The 20,452-nt window shown below is 33.8% G+C and overlaps 2 protein-coding genes across 2 annotated transcripts; both read left to right on the forward strand.

Annotated features, from left to right (window-relative positions):
- The first annotated feature begins 57 nt into the window (after positions 1-57).
- Positions 58-11,980, forward strand: LOC134280982 (zinc finger protein squeeze-like). Its single transcript, XM_062763441.1, has 6 exons — positions 58-177; positions 1,646-1,847; positions 4,254-4,348; positions 5,028-5,151; positions 8,904-9,097; positions 9,307-11,980. Exons 2-6 carry the CDS (start codon positions 1,691-1,693, stop codon positions 9,652-9,654), a joined length of 918 nt encoding a protein of 305 aa, XP_062619425.1. The 5' UTR covers positions 58-177; positions 1,646-1,690; the 3' UTR covers positions 9,655-11,980.
- Positions 11,981-14,955: 2,975 nt separating this feature from the next.
- Positions 14,956-19,100, forward strand: LOC134280462 (ferric-chelate reductase 1-like). The gene is made up of 4 exons (XM_062762874.1): positions 14,956-15,166; positions 16,287-16,512; positions 16,649-16,728; positions 18,403-19,100. Exons 1-4 carry the CDS (start codon positions 14,959-14,961, stop codon positions 18,708-18,710), a joined length of 822 nt encoding a protein of 273 aa, XP_062618858.1. The 5' UTR covers positions 14,956-14,958; the 3' UTR covers positions 18,711-19,100.
- The last annotated feature ends 1,352 nt before the right edge of the window (positions 19,101-20,452 follow it).

A 20,452-nucleotide genomic window follows, 5' to 3' on the forward strand; every position in this document is an offset into this window, starting at 1 on the left:
TATCCCCAAACATGGGTAATTTTGAAATCGTGGTACAAGAGTATTGCTGATTGCATTTAGAGTCACCATATTGTGGGAATATTTTTTCGGTAATATTGTTTACAGAAAAAATATAAATGGCTTCAAAGTCCTGATCTATTAGGGGTGTTAAAGTACTGTCCATATTCATCATATTTTGTAAGTTGTTCAGGGACTAATGTCATGTTTTTCAGTACTGAGTAGCATCATAAGCAATATGCATCTTTCCTCAACCATGTCAACAGTACCTACTGAATTTTGTATGAATTTGTATTTAGAAAATCTTTGTTTTGCAGTACAGTTATGAGTAATAATCAAAATGCAATATTATTTTGTAGATTAAATCATTTATGTTGTGTGGATGTAACTGGAGATAATTTAATTCCATTTCCATTTCAAAGACACAAGGCATTAGATCCAACTAATGGGCCATGATAGGCATTAATATATTTCATAAACATGTCATGTCAAAATTTACACTTACTTTCTTATAGTTGTGAACCAACACATGTAGTTTTACATTATGACTGCTTTCATTGGGTATCAGTTCTGTTCGTCCCATCTACATGTGTGTACCTACTACCTGCCCTGTTCAAATGAGCGCTCCTTATACAGGATCTTTTTATTATTCGCCTTGTGCCTTGTTTGCTATATTATATCTTGATTGCCCTATTCAGGCTATTGTAAATATTGTAAGTCAACAATAAACATTTATTGACTGAGTTCGAGGGCAACATGCGTTTTGTCGGACCAAAGAACCAAACTGTCTGCCTGAGGCCGTTATGCCGAAGGCAGACAGTTTGGTTCGAGGGTCCGACAAAATGCATTTTGCCCGAGAACTCTGTCAATAAATGTTTTGTTATACCTTTCATTTTATTATATATTTTTTGACATATATGTATTTTGTACTATATTCCCTAATGTAACATAAGATCTGTCACTGTTTAAAACCAAAGAATGAAAATGAGATTAAGCTCCGCCCATTCTGTGACGTAAGCGGTCCAACATCTCTCCTAGCGGTCCAACATCTCACTCAGCGGTCCAACATCGATTTTTCTATGCCCGCTCAGCAAAACATTAAAAATGTTAGACTTTTTCTGTATAGATTTGTATAGGAACAATTTTTTAAAGGTATAACAATATATTTTATCCCCACAAAAATTTGTGCTTCTACAGTAGATTTAAAATACATGAAGCCTCCCATGTCGATATCAATAGTCCCCGCACACTAATGTCAGACACAAAGACAGACCCACAAAACATACATATCAGGCACTTAACTTTTCACTTGGTGAAATTTGCTTTCAGGTTTAATTTATATCAAGAAATCAACTCACTTACAGAGTTATCACACAGAAAACAATCAGAAAAATGTTGAAATTTTGAATTTTGAATTGACTTACACACTTTTACAGCTGTTGTATTATGGGAAAACTGACTTTTGGTGAACAAGTTTTAAAGCAAACAGGATCTGAGTGAATTTGGCAAATGGTGCCAAGGGTGAATGCTTTGTCAAACAGAACAAACATACATTCCTTTAATTGCATGATTTTAAATTCAGTTCAGATAATAGTTTTACATTTTTAATGTAATTTGACCTCTAGAACTTTTTTTCCCATTATTTTAGAGATCTTGACCATTGCCATTTAAATGCCTGATCTGATAAGACAGGATGTCCTCCCCTGATGTACTTAGAAGTCAGATTCACAGACAGACAGACAATCCTGGGCTCCAGATACACTCACTCTCGGAGAGCGATGGAGGCAGGCTTCACAGTCAACAAATAAACACACAGAATGATAACGCCAACAGAATTCATAATCAGGGAGGTAAGTTTTTCATTTTGTTATAGAAAGGGGTTGAGTTAATCAGATTTTGAATTATATGTAATGCATGTAAAGAATTTTTTACAAAGCATCCTTGGACGAGTCCACTGCAGACTCTGAAAGGTGACGCAGGTTACCACATCATTAACAAATTCTACAATGCATGGCCAGAAAATGTGTGGCCGTACCCCCCAACTGAAATTGCTTTTCAAGGGCCTGCAAATGATGTGTACATTGAGTGACAGTAAAGTAATAGATCAAAATCAATGTTAAATTCTCGTATTATCTTCAGCTTTCGTAACGGAACATATTAAATAATTTCTTTTGGATTCGTATGGAATATGTGCAGCTAGATGAACCACATCGTCTCAAGCCACGGTTCGGAGTAGGTGAGGATCGTACATTTTGTCCGTGGTTTACAACGATTGGTGAACCTGTAGTCGCGTGGATTTTTTGGAGCCCGGAGCTCCCCCCCCCCTTTCCACTTTGAAAACTTTTCTACACTGAGGCTTGTAACAAGCTATTTAGATTGATGTATTGAATGTGATGTACGTCATTAAGCAAAAAATACAAAAAAAACGTATATAGTTGAAGTAAACTAAATGTCGACATAACGAAATATTTCATTAAATTAAGAAACAGCAATGATACTATGCTCAATAAAATATTCCTGAAAGTGCGTCATGTAAATTCATCTTAAAAAGTAGTATGATTAATTATATTTCTTCTAATAAATTAAATTCAATATATGAATTTTGTTTCATGTACATGTAGTTTATTCAACAGAAGATTGAACTCAATATCCCTCATCTTATACCATTTTAGGATATTAATGACACTTCCTAATTGACTTTCTACAGCTTGAGTATTTCTGACGTTTTGTCAGTATATACTTGTTTACATTTATAGAGGTACTTCACAAAAAATAATGCCATGGCTATAAGTTCTAGTCATATGTTCTCAAACTGTAGAAATTGAACACTGTTGATATTTATGTATGTATTTACTGTCCATTGAATTCAGAAGTATAAAAAGGACCAATTTCCCTTAAAAGTAGGACCATCTGTCCTTTACATTCTTGTAACCAATGGTAGTCCCTGAAAAACTTAAGGAAATCTTGTACAGTATAATTTGTCCAATCCGGCTACCGCTTGTTATTTTTGTTCCATAAAATTTAACAGTTGGATTAGACAGAATCCGGAGTGCAGGAAAAATGCAGGAAAATATCAATTTCGAAAATTTTCGTTGTTTATTTACAAGTACATCATATAAATATCATAAATAAATCAAATGATGAAATCAATTACTATTTTGGAGTCTAGAAATTATAAAATAGTCTCACATGACTGACTATATTTTCTTATTTGTTCACGAAGTTTGAAAGTCGGGTGAAATGTTTCCTCAATCAAAATATACAGGCACGCATAATATAGGCCTACTAAGTATCAAGCGGACCGGGTTTCGCTTGTCAAAGACCTCATTCAATGTATTGACAGTAATGCACAATTATTTACGATTTGCTAATTATTATATTGAACTTTTAATTCTATGTAAAAATTTACGTCTTCCCCCACAGTAGTCTAGGTCACCTACACGTTTGTTGCATCGATGCATGGTCTCACACGAGTGGGGGGTCAAACGACTTGCGTGACCTAGGCTACCCCCACAGTGTCATGGCGCCATTTTGAATGCGTTCGATTTTCGATCCCGATTTATATTTTGATTTGTAAATCGCGTACATATATTTTTGTGTTTATGTTATTATGTGGTAAAGGGAGTTAAAACAAAGTTAATTTTTTTTTAATTGTAATTGAATCATATAATATATTTTTCAAGTGGACTGTGTCACCGCCGCATTTCACCGAGTTCGTCTCATTGCACTAATAATCATGCCAATGTAAACACAGATTATCACATTCCCCACGAAAGGTGTTAATTGCTTTGAAGTAACTCAGGTGTGGCCGGATTAGAGGGAATAATTACCTTTAATTATGAGCAGTAGGGACCAGTATGGCCGTTCGGAATACATAATAGACAGTATCCGGACTACACAGAATTTTTTAAAATGAATTTGTTAAAGAAGTGCATGGGACTAAAATTTACGGACGGAATGGACAAAAGTCCGGAGTACTCAGAGTCCGGATTAGACAAATTTTACTGTATATTGTTTTTTGACTAAAATATATTTATCATGTTTATACATTATTTTAGGAATTTCAATTGAAAAAAATATACGTATAGTTTTAAAATATTGATCTTTTGATTTTTCTTCCTTGTTATTTTTGTTTGTTAGTTTTTTTAAGGGATTAATTTTTTTAACAGTTGTTGTTTTATGAGTACATGTATTTAATTCTTTCCTTGCATATTTATGTAACACTGAGTTTAAATTTAGAATTGAATATAATTTAGTGAATGAAGATGAAGCCTCACCAAACAAGCAAAGACGTCTCTCAACTGACAGATACGGGCTTCCTATTTGTAAAGAGTGTGACAAAATGTTCAAGGTATGTATTCAACTTTTAATACAGGTACTTAACTTCTTTCAGAAATGAGAAACTGATATTTAAAGCTTTGTTGATTAATTTAGTCATATATTCCCCCCAAAAATTGGTTATTTAGATAACAAAATCAGGCCATGGTCGAAGAATATCATTGAAATATTATTTTAGCAACACAGAAATGGGGAAACATTTGAAGCTTACTTGAGGGATAGGTTGCATCAGACTCAAGAGTATATCTTGACCCTAACATGCAACCTAGCATGGCACAGGTTTTGCAAGTAGGTCACAGGTTTCAGAAGTGTAAAGAGTAGTCTTGCCTTGGTCCAAAATTTTAAGTAGAGAATTGGCCGCACATTTTTTGACAGTCTGATTGAAACTCAGTTGTTGATACTCATACTGACAGTCCAGAAAACGTCTTCAATTTTCAACTTAGTTCTGTGCTTGTGGGTTTATGGCCGAGGCAAGTAAAAATGATGGAAAGTAGCAAACCCATGATTAGTCTTCTCATACCAGTAATATTGAATGTCAAACCCAGACTTGACACAAAGCCTGCTCTTACCCAGAAGTATTATAACTTTCTACCGAAGTTGTCCAGATTTAGGCAGGGGAAGCTGCATTTTATTATTGCAAAGAGTCAAAAAAAAAGATTCAAAGTGATAGCTATAATTGTTTTGTTTTACAGAACAGCTCCCAGCTTGGACAACATATGCTGGTACATAGCAATATTCGGAAACACAAATGTACCTACTGTGACAAGACCTTCAAGCAGCTAAGCCATCTTCAGCAGCATGTTAGGATGCATACAGGTAAACACTCTAATCTATAGGTTAGGATGCACACAGGTAAACACTCTAATCTATAGGTTAGGATGCACACAGATAAACACTCTAATCTATAGGTTAGGATGCACACAGATAAACACTCTAATCTATAGGTTAGGATACACACAGATAAACACTCTAATCTATAGGTTAGGATGCACACAGATAAACACTCTAATCTATAGGTTAGGATACACACAGATAAACACTCTAATCTATAGGTTAGGATACACACAGGTAAACACTCTAATCTATAGGTTAGGATACACACAGATAAACACTCTAATCTATAGGTTAGGATACACACAGATAAACACTCTAATCTACAGGTTAGTGTGCACACAGATAAACACTCTAATCTATAGGTTAGGATACACACAGATAAACACTCTAATCTATAGGTTAGGATACACACAGGTAAACACTCTAACCTATAGGTTAGGATACACACAGATAAACACTCTAATCTATAGGTTAGGATACACACAGATAAACACTCTAATCTATAGGTTAGGATACACACAGGTAAACACTCTAATCTATAGGTTAGGATGCACACAGATAAACACTCTAATCTATAGGTTAGGATGCACACAGATAAACACTCTAATCTATAGGTTAGGATGCACACAGATAAACACTCTAATCTATAGGTTAGGATACACACAGGTAAACACTCTAATCTATAGGTTAGGATACACACAGATAAACACTCTAATCTATAGGTTAGGATACACACAGATAAACACTCTAATCTATAGGTTAGGATACACACAGGTAAACACTCTAATCTATAGGTTAGGATACACACAGGTAAACACTCTAATCTATAGGTTAGGATACACACAGATAAACACTCTAATCTATAGGTTAGGATACACACAGATAAACACTCTAATCTATAGGTTAGGATACACACAGATAAACACTCTAATCTATAGGTTAGGATACACACAGATAAACACTCTAATCTATAGGTTAGGATACACACAGGTAAACACTCTAATCTATAGGTTAGGATACACACAGATAAACACTCTAATCTATAGGTTAGGATACACACAGATAAACACTCTAATCTATAGGTTAGGATACACACAGATAAACACTCTAATCTATAGGTTAGGATACACACAGATAAACACTCTAATCTATAGGTTAGGATACACACAGATAAACACTCTAATCTATAGGTTAGGATACACACAGGTAAACACTCTAATCTATAGGTTAGGATACACACAGGTAAACACTCTAATCTATAGGTTAGGATACACACAGGTAAACACTCTAATCTATAGGTTAGGATACACACAGGTAAACACTCTAATCTATAGGTTAAGATACACACAGGTAAACACTCTAATCTACAGGTTAGGATACACACAGATAAACACTCTAATCTATAGGTTAGGATACACACAGATAAACACTCTAATCTATAGGTTAGGATACACACAGGTAAACACTCTAATCTATAGGTTAGGATACACACAGATAAACACTCTAATCTATAGGTTAGGATACACACAGATAAACACTCTAATCTATAGGTTAGGATGCACACAGGTAAACACTCTTATCTATAGGTTAGGATACACACAGGTAAACACTCTAATCTATAGGTTAGGATACACACAGATAAACACTCTAATCTATAGGTTAGGATACACACAGATAAACACTCTAATCTATAGGTTAGGATACACACAGGTAAACACTCTAATCTATAGGTTAGGATACACACAGGTAAACACTCTAATCTATAGGTTAGGATACACACAGATAAACACTCTAATCTATAGGTAGGATACACACAGGTAAACACTCTAATCTATAGTTTAGGATACACACAGGTAAACACTCTAATCTATAGGTTAGGATGCACACAGGTAAACACTCTAATCTATAGGTTAGGATGCACACAGGTAAACACTCTAATCTATAGGTTAGGATACACACAGGTAAACACTCTAATCTATAGGTTAGGATACACACAGGTAAACACTCTAATCTATAGGTTAGGATACACACAGGTAAACACTCTGATCTACTGTTATCTTCAGCAGCATGTTAGGCTGCACACAGGGAGATTTAAGTTCTATCAGTGATACTTGGATTGTGTAAATATAGAACTCATCCATGCACAACAAATGCTAGTTTAAGAGATTTATAATTTTTATGTACCTATAGGAGTAATCATAGGATTCAGGGGGTGTATAGTCTTGTGTCTGTCCATCTGTTTGTCTGTGAAAAAGAAGTTTGTCTGCATGCAAAATCTTTAACCTTGCCCATAATCTTGAAATGGTTGTTGCGAGGGCTTTTATTTTTCATTTGTAGGTACAAACATATTTGACATCTTGATTTAACTTTGGAGTTTGATCTACTTTTGCAAATTTTTTACCAAACTTTAACCTTAGATAACTTTGGAAAGCTTTTATGTTTCACATTTTTATCTCATGTGAATACTTGATATCGCGATTACTTAACTTAGCGGAACTCTTTAGCGATGGAGGTAGGAAACGTCTGTTGGCTGGGGGCAAATGCGATATTGAATACAAGATTGATCATTGTAGAATTTATAAAGACAGATAAGTAAAAAATCCTGGAAGAATACCTTGCTTAACAATCACTGGACCACCCTAATCAATTTTTGAGAGGACCCAATCCTAAAATGTTACATTTTTAACGATATTTTTAACTAAGTGGACTCTTCTCATTAAATTTTCATTGAAAATCGTCACATTTTAAAGCTGATAAAATGTTCTAAATTTTTCTTATTTGACAATCTACTATTTGGAGTTCAGTCCTTGGCAATACATTGTACTTTTGGCATAATATTGTTCGAATCATTCGATTGTCACTACTGTAAACAATGTCATGTGCCCCAGAGATTAATAGCTTTTTCAACTCCTCTGCAAAAGAGCAGTAGTAAGTTAGATAACTATGAGGTAATTGCGATATTACGTATTGAAAGCTTAAGTGACTTTCCTGATCACCTGTTGTCTGTTGTCCTTCCATCTTTAAACTTCACATTTTCAATTTCTCAAGAACCACTGGGTCAATTTTAACCAAACTTGGTACAAAGCATCTTTAGGTAAAAGGGAGTTGAAATTGTTAAAATGATGGGCCAAGTCCTCTTACAAGGAGAGATAATCAAGGAAAGACAAAAATAGGGCGGGTCATTAAAAAATTTTCTTCTCAAGAACCACTGGGCCAGAAAAGCTAAAACTTAAATGGAAGCATCTTGGGGTAGTATAGATTCTAAATTGTCCAAATCGTGACCCTCAGGGTAGGGCGGGGCCACAATAAGGTAAACAAGCTTTATATTGAAATATATAGGAAAAATCTTTAAAAATCTTTTTCTCAAGAACTCTGGGGTCAGAAAAACTGAAACTTATGTGGAAGTATCCTGGGGTCCAATGGCAACGTATTGACTCATGACCCCTGGCATTCCGAGGATGGATTGTTCTTTGGGTATCAATTTTTTTAACTCTTGACCTTTTAACTTGGGGGTTTACCTACCAGTACATTTAAAAAAAAATTCAACTGTGGCCTTGACCTACCATATTGTGGCATCAATGTTTTGTAAACACATCTTAATTTTCAATTTTAATAAAATGAGTAGTAATTTTAAATTTTTTCTTCTATTGGTATCATGTCACATATAATACAATGTAATGTAAGAAAATGAAATCAACTACCAGTAATTCTGATGTTGTGTGTTATTAAATCAGGGGAGAAGCCCTATGCCTGTAAGCTGGAAGGCTGTGAGAAAGCATTTGCACAAATGGCCAATCTACAGCATCATATGAGAATGCACAGCAAAGACGGAACAAAGCCACATGATCCGAGTGAGAAGCCATTTAAATGTGATGAATGCTTCCAGGAGTTTCACACACAAAGGGGAGTGAACTGCCATAAACAAAAGGTTTGGTGTTGAGAAAGTTTTGGAATATTTTTAGAAGTTAGAGGCTGTATAAGTACATATCTTTTAAAATATGTAAAAATAATCTTAAGAGTTCTGTTGTATTTAAAATTAATGCATTTGTTTTCTTAAGATGTCAAAAATGCCCATAAACTTTTAAAAATACTTTAAAAAAAACATTAAGTAATTCTGGTATTAATTCATCACTTTAGGCTCATACAGTGTATGTTTTTGGCTCTACAAAAGCTAAGAAAGGGCAAAAAAAACAGGCCCCAGAAAACCAACATAATTTAGTGACATCCAGCACCCCCCAGCAAGAGTACCCTGAGGACTACACCAACCCTGGAGCCAGAAAAGATCCCCATATCATGATGTCCATGTACAAGGGCATTAACTCTCCCGCTAGAGAACAAGAGCCTAGACAGGATTTGCCTCCCCTTTCATTGATCATGAAGACAGAACCACAGCACAAGGTCATTTCTCACAATATCGTCACATCAGCCAATGTGGAACTGCCAAACATCCCAGCTAGTGATGTGTATTCAGCTTTTCACCAGTAAAGACTATTCTTGTACAATCTTTCATTTTCCCCCTCCCCTCCCCTTTTATATTTTTCACAGTGACAGCACTATAACTGATCATTATGCATTGTCATGGATCTGATTTATGAAGTATTAACCATGTTTGAATATGCTGTTTCAGACTTGAAAGTTGTATATTATTTTACAAATATATGTTCAAGTAGTGCATATTGTCCTGTTTTGTTTTTGTTTGTAAAATGTAAAAAGAACAAAAGTCAAAACTGAACAACCAATCATATTTTTGATCATAGTCATTTTGAATTCATTTTAAAATGTTGCTTAAATGTATGATTTTGTTTTATAAAGGTTGTAAAGAGCTTAAATGTCTACGCATTTTGCTTGGTGAATATTACCAAATTTTGTTTATCAGTCTTTGGACAACTAGACCTGGAGTTCAAAGTTTATATCCTTCTGAATTAAAATTGAGAAACCTAGGTTGATTTTTATTTTAATGAAATTTTAAAATGATATAACTTTTGGTTGAGTTTGAAGAAAGGTTCACAATTTTTTTTTTATGCATTAATTTTGCTTTCTATAAGATTATTTTGTACTTAAGTTTGAATTCTCTATTAAAGCTCTGAAAGGTACCTATAAATATATTTTTAAAATTAAAGTGAAATAAGACGAGACTTTATACCATTTCCCCCCATTTTGCTCTTTCTTTTTTGGGGGTTAATTTATGATAAAATGCAATGAAGAAAAATCATTTTAATTTAAAAAAGATAAACCTAACTATAATGTTCCTTGTTGTCTTTTGAGGTTCAGGTTTGTGTTAAGCCTTGTGAGAGATTGACCCCCCAAAAATTCATATAAAGATGCACTTGTAAAGTGATTAAATAAAGTACATTTAAAAATTGTCTACATATAAATGTATGCTTTTTATCACTGCTGTGTACAAGTACCCACGAATCTTCTGTAGTAAACATATTAATTCAAATGACAATTCTTTTTATATACACTGAATAGTAAGTAGTTTTAATATTTCATGTTTGCTGATGTATTTTGTGTAGTGTACATAAAATATCTGAGCTTTTTATGAAACGTAGAGTTATATTTCACAGAGAAGCAGAATTTATAAACTCTGTGTTTTGTTCAATTGATCTGAAGGAACTAGCTTAAAGCTTTGTCATAATCTGTTTGAATTTTTTTTTTCTCATTTTTTTGTATGTTAAGGTCCTTGGGGGTGCTGAAATGTCAGAATATTTTATAAATAATATTAAAGCATTTCTAGTTTTGTAGATGTACATGTATATATATATACTGTGTGTTGCTTACCATTGTGTAACATTTTTTAGCAGTAAAATATTAAATAATGTGAGATAAAGTATATACTTAATTGTATTAGACTATTATTTCAAATGATGGATGTTAGAAATAAATATTTTGAAATGGAGAATTCTTATAATTACTTTTTGGACTGGAACTCTATCACTGACGGTGATACTTGTGAAAAAACTTTTTTGGTTAACACCAAAAATATTTTGTTATGTTCTCTGGATTTTTCTATATTATTAGGGGAATGCAGATTCTTACTTTTTAAGTGTACTTCTTTTAAAATTCATGTTTTTTAAAGCAAACATTCTTTTATTTGTTTGATTATTTTGGTTTATATTATGAATGTGTTTTATTGTCCAAATTTTTATGCCCCCAGATCAAAAGATCCTGGGGGTATATTATTTTTGCCCTGTCTGTCTGTTTATCTGTTTGTCTCTTTGTCTGTCTGTTGTCAACTTTAACCTAGCCCATAAATATTGAGTGGATGAGGCTATGGCTTTCATTTTTATCAGGTGTATTCTTTGTGACAAGACCTTTTTTGGGGGGTACCACCAAATTTGACCTCTTGATCTTGACCTTGGCATTTGACCTACTTTTACAAAAAAAAAGTACCACACTTTAACCTTGGCCATAACTTTTGAACAGTTTCATATGTGTATTTATAATAACAAGACCTATCAGCTGGTATAAATATTTTTGACCTTGTCCTAAGAGTTTGACCCACTTTTTAAAAACATTAACCTTGGTCATAACTTTTGAACAATTAGAATTAGGGCTTTCATATTTCACAGGTGTATTTCTTGTAATAGACCTTCCTTTGGGTACCAACATTGCTGACCTTTTGACCTTGACCTTTGGAGTTTGACATGCATTTGAGGGAATTCAACCCTCGCCATAAGCGTCCATACAGGAGCATCAGTGTTTTACAAACTCATCTTGTTTTTATAGATTATTGTTACTGATACAATTGGGTGAGATATGACCTTCAATAAAGGTGTTCCACAGAAGTTTATAAAAGCCAAATGCATGAAAAGCACATCTAAATTTGGAATATAATATTTTAAAAAGGAAAGTGGAAATTTAGAGGAAGAGTTGAAGGGCAGAGGCTTTGGGCTTTTCAGTGGGTTTACATTTAAGATAAGGATCTTTTTTCTAAAATTACCCTGGTAGGTTATATTATTTGTTTGTTTGTGTGTTTGTTTGTGTGTGTGGGTGGGGGGGGGGGGGGTTAAAGAGATCACAACATACACAAGTACACAAGATGCATGATTGTTCAAAGGTACATGTATATGTATATATGTTTGAATTGTTTTCATGGCTAAAAGATTTTACATTTCTTTTTTCTGAGATTTTTTTCCTTAAATTAACCCTTTATTTGAAAAACATATAGCATATAACCCCCCACCACCCCCACCCACCCTCCCAAAAAAAACTACCCTCCAAGATACTATGTAAGTATTATTTGTCATTTAGTGTTTATCTGTCTTTTATATGTTGCCTTAGAATTATATTGCTGCCCTGTAAGACCATCAATTTATCACCTGTTAATGTGGTCTGTAAAATTCTCCTTCAGTATAAGTTGTGGATAGCATGATAATACATGTATATGTATGTTTTTGTTAAAATACATTTTATTAGCAGTCTAATAAAAAGTAGATTTGATTTATTTTAAATCTTGTTGTTTAAGAGGTTTGGCATGTGTCAACCTGAAGAGAACATTTATTAACAAGTGTGCACATTACTGATTAGTTGGAGAATTATACTCTGAAAATTCTTATGGACTAGGTATCATAAAAGTTGCAGTGAATTGCCACAGCTCCTTTCCCTATTTTGCCATTTTTAGCTCAACTGAGCTGAAAGCTCAAATGAGCTTTTCTGCCCCATTGTCAGTCATCTATCCATCTGTAAACTTTTCACATTTTCATTTTTGTTAAAGTGAAGGACTAAACCCTTTACAAGGGGAGATAATGGGGAAATACCAAATAGGGTGGGATCATTAAAAAATCTTCTTTTCAATAACCACTGAGCCTGGAAAGCTGAAACATACATGGAAGCATCAAAGAGAAGTGAAGATTTTAAATTGTTCAAATCATGACCCCTGGGAAAGGGTGGTGCTTCAATTAGGGAATCCAAGTTTTACACTGAAATATGTAGGAAAAATCTTTGTCTCAAGAACCATTGGGCCAGAAAATCTAAAACTTTTAAAAGTGGAAACATCCTGGGGTAGTGTAGATTTTTAAAAACCCCTGGGCCAATTTAAACTACGTCGGTGCAAATCATCCTTGGTTAAAGGGGAATTTAAATTGTTAAAATGAAGGACTAAGCCTCCTTTCAAGGGCAGATAATGAAGAAAAGACAAAAATAGGATGGGTTCATTACATAAAATCCTCCCTTTCAAGAACCACTTGACCAGAAAAGCTGAAACTTATGTGGAAGAATCATGAGGAAGTGTAGAGTTCAAATTGTGGCTCCTGGGGTGGGATGGGGCCACAATATGGATTTCTTTAACATTTATTCTTATATACAGTAAAAAAAAAAATTTAAAATTTTGTGAAGAAGCACAGGGTCAGAAAAAAAAATGAAACTTACAGGGAAGCATCCTGTGGTAGTGTAAATTCATAATTATTCAAGTCATGCACCCCCCCCACCCCCCCTCAGCGTTGGGTGGGGATACAGTAGAAAATCCAAGTTTTTAATTGCAAATATAAAGGAAAACAATTTTTAAATCTGTTTTCAAGAACCACTGGGGCAGAAAAACTGAAACTTGTATGGAAGCATATGCTGATTTATCAATTAATTTTGTTTTATTTTATTCTTCTGCAGTTTTATTATACTCCGACGACCTTCAGGGCCTTTTGGTATCTTGTTCTATATTAATTATTCTCGTGTTCGAACTTGTATAATCAGCAAAAATAATACCACACGAAATCATTAGTTTAAAACATTCATTGTTTACTTGTCTGTTCTAATATATATATATGTAATCAAAATTATTGAATACAAATAATAATAAACTATTCAAACGAAAAATTGTGGAGTGCAAATGGAAAACGATAAAAATTGCTAAGATCAAATATTGCAATGTTAAACATGCCATAGTAGTCTGTTTAAAAGGATTTAAAAATTAACGTGCAAACAACATAACAATCAAAACTAGCGATTTATCCTTTCTACACACACACCCTTTTCAAACTAAAAATTTAACAAAAAAATCTTTCATTGGCATCGCCAGTAATGCTTTTGCTGGTCAATGTCTCTTCTTTTATCCATGGATGACGGTTTATATTGATAAATTAACTATTATTTAAATTCAAATCTGCGATATCTACATTACTGGACTTTTAAGACTTAGAAATTATGATGTTAGGATTAAAATTCTTGATCTTTAAATTGCATTTTGATTATTTTGGTACAGTTGTATTTTGATCTCAACCCCAATATACAAGTACTGATTATATGTACAATGTATATATGTTGTGTTTTTCAGGGAATACTCTAGATCTGTACCAGACTCTGGAAATCGATCATCTCGTATTTTAACCAAAACGTAAAATTATGCATATAATTTCATCCTTGTTATTATTTTAAAAACAAAATTATACGTATATGAAAAAGCTGAATATAACGAACTATGCAAAATGGACAGACGTGCGCACAAACTGCATAATTATGTATAATAGTAACACTTATACAAATGCCAGTAGTTTCGATATTCTATTGGCTAAAACTGCATATTTCACATGTAGCAGTATCAATGAAACAAATACTAATAATATATTCTATTGGCTAATTCTATGTGTTTCATAAGTATCAATGAAACAAATACTGATAGTTCAGAAATTCTATTGGCTTATACGAGAATAACGTATATGCAAAGATGCACACGTGACAACCGTTTCGTCCGAGTGTCCAAATAAATAATAACTAATGGTCAATGTATTATTGCAGTCCAGTCCCAGCCTATTGTGTGTGAAAGAGTAGCGACTGGAAGCTTGTGTAATAGTTAAAATGTGTTTCTTTGGATTAGTTCTGAGCTTTCTTTTGGTTAAAACTTCGGTTGGATATCCCGATGGAGCTCCGGAGAGAGCGTGTTTTTTCATGATCCCCCGACATACTCATCCCCAGTCTAACAGGCCAATATTCAAACAAATGGGAGGATCACCTTATAATATCACTGTTAGTGCAGTCACGTACACGCCTAACAAACCATTAAGGGGTAAGTATAGATTCCAAAGTCTGTCAGTTTCATTAATTTTAATAAATATATTTTAAATCAAAGTAGTCAGTTTTATTATTTTTATTCTCAAAATGGATTAAACAAAAGTTTGGAAGAATCCTGGAAGTATTTTCATAGATATATATCTTCTATGTTCATGTTTTTTTGTACTTTACTGCCTATCCCATACTTCATGCATATTTGGAAGCTGGTTTCTTTGATATTTCTTTGATATTTTAATGTAATTATGACACGTTTTGACTCGGTCTTGTGTCAATTTTTCAGTTGACTGAAAATTCATTTGGTAACAAAGCTTTGAGCTTTGATTGATTTCGGAATTTCATTGACAATTACAAGATCTATCATGCATATTTTGATGAAACAAAAATCCCTGTTAGATAAAATAAATAAATAATCACAGGGGTCATACAAGGCGAACGGCTTTGACATTCATTGTTTTAGTTAATTGCTTGAACACGAAGTTGACGCATTGCTAGCCTACGCAAGCCATTTTCAGTTATGTCTTTTCTCCATTTAGTGGCCAGTTTATTGTTTATGGTCCACGTAAGCGTGCAAATATAACATGCTTTTAAGCGTGCGATTATTGCTCATCTGTGCATTCATACATTATTTATATACTCTTCTTGAATTACCTTGTGTCGTTTATGTACCTTTCTATGCGCTGTAGTCATGAAACAAAGAGAGTATGATCTTCTTTATAAAGGAATCACGAAATTCTGAAGCAAATCTATATTATACAGTTATATATGATATATGATATATAGTATATCATTGAGGGAGTTAGCAAGATTCCAGTTCTCCAAGGCCAGGGCTATTTCGCGAGGCGCAGCGCACAAACTTAAATGATAAACAAATAAAGATATAAAAAAAAAATTTAGAGAGGAATTAGTTTCCGAAGCAGGGATTAGTTAATTTGACTAACACACGGGGATTAGTCCATTCACAGTGATTTCTAGTGAATTATTCACATTTCCCAATTTTTTTATGTAGGAAATAATCAGCAGAGGTATAATAAAGAAGTATAACACAACTTAAATGATAAAGATGTAAGAATTTTAGGATTTTAGTCTCCCATTTGATGTAAACTTTATCATTGTAGTTACAATAAGTGGTGCCCCATTCAAGGGATTTTTTATAGTCGCTGGTGAGGAGGGTTCTAAGGACTGGCCCACGGGGCAGTGGTACACGGAAAATGACGCAGCTCGTCCTATGTTCTGTTCGGGTAACAACGATGCCATAACGCATTCCAACTCCAGATGGAAGGACTCCATAACATTGCTATGGTATGGACCAACCCACTCGACCGCCGATATGATTCAGTTCATGTAAGTATGCATTCAATAGTTGTTTTCTTAGAATCTCACATAAATCTCCATTATTTTGTGTCTGTGATTCGAAATAATAATGCAATTGCAGTAATTTTTAGTTATAGAATGTTTAATAAGACCTTCTGTATTTTAGAGCCACGGTGGTGACAAACAGAACAACATATTGGACCGAAATCAGATCTCCTAGAATCACCATGGACAACGCGGCACAAGGTGAAACCATTAATAAATCTAGGATCAATTAAACTATAGAGAGGGGTGGGTGGGGTGGGGGTGGGGGGGGGGGTAATATTAACCTGAAATTAACTCTTTGCTGTGGAGATATGCTTAATTGTTTATAAAAACCTTGTAAATCTCATTTTTTTACGTAGTAATAACCATATTTTTAAAGTATGAAAACTTGCCATTCCACGACACGCTGTGTCTTCGGCTCTTTTCAGTTTGAATGTCTTGTTTTTGTTTTTTTTTCTTTTTTAAAGGTTGGGTTTTCTTTTATACTTTTCTCTTCTTTGGATAAAAATCAAGATGTTTTGCAATTAAGGACACAATATACTCTAACGAAAATGTTTTCATATAATGAGTTTCTTTAAAGGTACATTGTATTTCATTTTTTCAACCTAATAAACCAACCATTTAAACACAGAAAAAATTCTCAAAGTCGCAAAGACAACAATTAAAGTATTGGTGAACAGAAATCATCTTTACTTCATTAAAAAGGGGTGGGGGTTGTATGCAAATAAGGTACATAAATTTAACTAAGCTAAATAAAATGACAATAATGCTTCATTTGATTGCGAAATCTGTAATACGCTGAAATATCTATTGTAGAACTAAGGGTACATCATTTTACCTGCATACATAAATTAGAACTCTCTCGTGCGCAGTGTGAAGAGGGGTATCAATTTTTGTTTTAAAATGCCATCGATTTTCATATAAGAACATTTTCTGTTATATCCTTACATGTTTGTCACATTGAAACTTAACAATTTATTCAAACCATCGATAACCATAGATAAGATTAAATCAAAATTTAAGCTTTCAGTAAAGCATAAAGATTCAAACGTTTAATAAAACGCATGTTTTATAAAGGGGAGATAATCGAGATTTTTTTTTTCAGTGCAAATTTATTTATAAATGCGATTTCATTTCAGAATATGAATATGGTATGATGTGTGCAGTTGTATATATATAATGCTTTTAATTGCTTCAGACATGTAGGGAACAGAAAAGAGTACTGGTATTAAAATGTATTTCAATTATTATGCTTATGTTAAAGTGCCATGTTTATATTCATTTAACAAAAATATGACTTCAAGTATACAAGAAATCTTATGGCACCCGTCTTATCTTTTTGTTTTAAAGGAATTTTCAAACGGTAATATCATATATTTGTGGGGCATATTACTTTGCTTTGAAGGAAGTTTCAAACAGTTTTACACAGTTATACTCGGTTCGCTTTTATATTATGCTTTTGGAGGAATTGCTGTATAGACTGCATGCATTCAATGTATTCTATATCAATATTTTATGTCCTCGTATATAATCAGATACGTGCCCTTCTTGTGATCTACTTTCAGTAATAATGTCTATCATGGCCCGTTTGTACTGGATGTCAACATATCAAAGTTTATGTCAATTCTAGACAGTAATCCTGTCAATACCATTCAATTGTGATATTATTTCCGCATACAATTTCTAGGGAAATCCAGCACTGGATCAAACTACATAATACATATGTATCTAAATTTATTTTTTTTCAGTGAAATTACCATATAAGTATAATAAAATGGCTAACTCCATCATGTACAGATTTAGATGATTTTTTAAAGGTGTCATTTATAGTGTTTTAAGGAACATCAACTCAGCTTTATCTTTTTTCATAAACAGAGGCCCAGGCCGAGTTTAATCCATTCACTGCTGCCATGTCCAGTTTTGGATCTCCCGGACTGGACCCATGGGGCTACCCGACAACGGACGCCTGGGGTTGGGGCGGGGGATTTGGCGGAATGAGCCGGGGAGGGAGACGGTCCAGCAGCTCTTCTGGGGGAGAGGGGGCGTCCGGTGGAGAAGCCGCGCCCGCGGGAGAAGGAGCCACGCAATCTTCTTCAAGAAACCGCTGGGGAAGTTCTAGAATGAATTTCGGAAGGTCAAACTTTTTCAATCCATTTTCTCTCTTCTGGAGAAGGCGTAAATAAGCATTAAACGTAGACGTTTCGACATCGAAACATAATCTGCTGAAAGGTTACTACAGTAAGTGAAATACCTTGACGAGTGTGATGTCAAAAGAAAGAAAAAGAAAAGACTTCAGAAGTTTGCAGAATCAAGACCAGTATTTTAATTTGAAATTTCCATATATATATCATGTATCACCCGACATCTGAATGGTTTTACATTCACAATATAAACCATATGCACAGGTAAATTATATATACAGTAAAACAAGTGTCGTTTTGCTTTTTATCAGCGTAATTCATTGTATCAAGTTAAAGACATGCTTTGAAAATCACATCGCTATCAGCGCCATTTCGATATAGGCGTGTTCGATATAAGCGTGTTTTACTGTATATATATCATCATCATCATATTATCGTCATCATCATCATCATCATCAAAAACATTTACTTGGTTATGCTTTACGGACATGCAAGGTTTTGTATGCAAGGTTTACAAGAACGAGTTATACCAGAGAGCGGCTTTGCAATCCTTTTATGCAGATTTTATTTTAGAAAAATCCACATGAACAAAGTGAACAAAACATTCTTGTACGTTAAAAATTACCCTTTTAATATTTGTGTTTTGATTTGTTGTAAAGAAGTTCTTCGAGTATTTTTCAGAAATACTACTATTTTATTAACGAGATGTTACTGTCAGAGATTAATATATGGCTAATGCGATATTAATTACACTCTGTGTAAATGTGTGTTTTATTTATTATCTGTCATGTTGAGATAAGTAAGTACATGTATGTATGTCAGAGGCTGTTTATATTTTGTAAGATACTTGGCAAATGCACTCTGTACATGGAAAATGAATTAAAGCATTTATATCTGCAAGATTTGTTAGTGGTCAGTCCATCATATGTTAATTACGGCATAGAAATCTTGAACATACTGCTTACCGGTATGAGAAATCTTTATGTCTATTACAGCATGGTGCACTTTTAATTAGTACACACATCTTACATAATGTGTCAGAAGCAGTACTATTAATAGGTGTCAAACAAAATTATTAATGCAGAAACAGTGTACCAAACTGAAGACGATTACAGCACATTATGGTCAACATTGCAGTTCATAAAAAGGCAATAAATCCGTAACTCGACACGGGGGAATCTCTTTTTCTCGGCCACTCGGCGTCATTCGTCACTCAGCCCTGCACGCGGGGCTGCATGACAGACCAAGTTTTCGTATAATTATACATTCCGTCAAAAAATGCTGCTCCGAATAATATATATTATATAAGTATTTTATATCTATGTGGTTTTATCCTCGTTCATCGACTCTTAGCATAATTGTGTCATTTTATGCAGAAAAGTGGTCTTATCAGCACATTTGATCTCGGTTTTGATTATCTTAAAGAATCTATAGAATTAACTACACGTATTCACTATTAATCGCGGAAACAAACAATATTCTTCAAACTTCAATAATCGTCAAAACTTCACTAAAGCAAGAGGTAAGTAAAATAAAATGATCTATATTGATTGAATACTTGTCCTCCTGTGTAAAATGAAAAAAGGGAGAAAAAAAAATATAAATACAAATGGTAAACATTAAACCGCCAAGTTGTTTCAAAACACATTTCTATGAAGGGACCAATAAATAAAACTAAAAATCAAGAGCTACGTATTGTTAGAGCTAACGGCTAATTCTCTCTTCATAAAAAATACAAAAAACTGTGTTTATTATGTATTTCTGAGTCAATATGGGCCCAATTT

The sequence above is a fragment of the Saccostrea cucullata genome, unplaced genomic scaffold, assembly GCF_032062105.1.
Source record: "Saccostrea cucullata isolate Sc308-1 unplaced genomic scaffold, CSIRO_AGI_Scuc_v1 ctg105, whole genome shotgun sequence".
Lineage (NCBI taxonomy): Eukaryota > Metazoa > Mollusca > Bivalvia > Ostreida > Ostreidae > Saccostrea > Saccostrea cuccullata.

Coding starts and splice junctions, on each gene's coding strand:
- LOC134280982 (XM_062763441.1), top strand. CDS start 1,691: ATGTCCTCCCCTGATGTACTTAGAAGTCAGATTCACAGACAGACAGAC. Junction 4,349..5,027: donor AGTGTGACAAAATGTTCAAG/GTATGTATTCAA, acceptor TTTGTTTTACAG/AACAGCTCCCAGCTTGGACA. Junction 9,098..9,306: donor TGAACTGCCATAAACAAAAG/GTTTGGTGTTGA, acceptor TCATCACTTTAG/GCTCATACAGTGTATGTTTT.
- LOC134280462 (XM_062762874.1), top strand. CDS start 14,959: ATGTGTTTCTTTGGATTAGTTCTGAGCTTTCTTTTGGTTAAAACTTCG. Junction 16,513..16,648: donor GCCGATATGATTCAGTTCAT/GTAAGTATGCAT, acceptor TCTGTATTTTAG/AGCCACGGTGGTGACAAACA. Junction 16,729..18,402: donor CATGGACAACGCGGCACAAG/GTGAAACCATTA, acceptor TTTCATAAACAG/AGGCCCAGGCCGAGTTTAAT.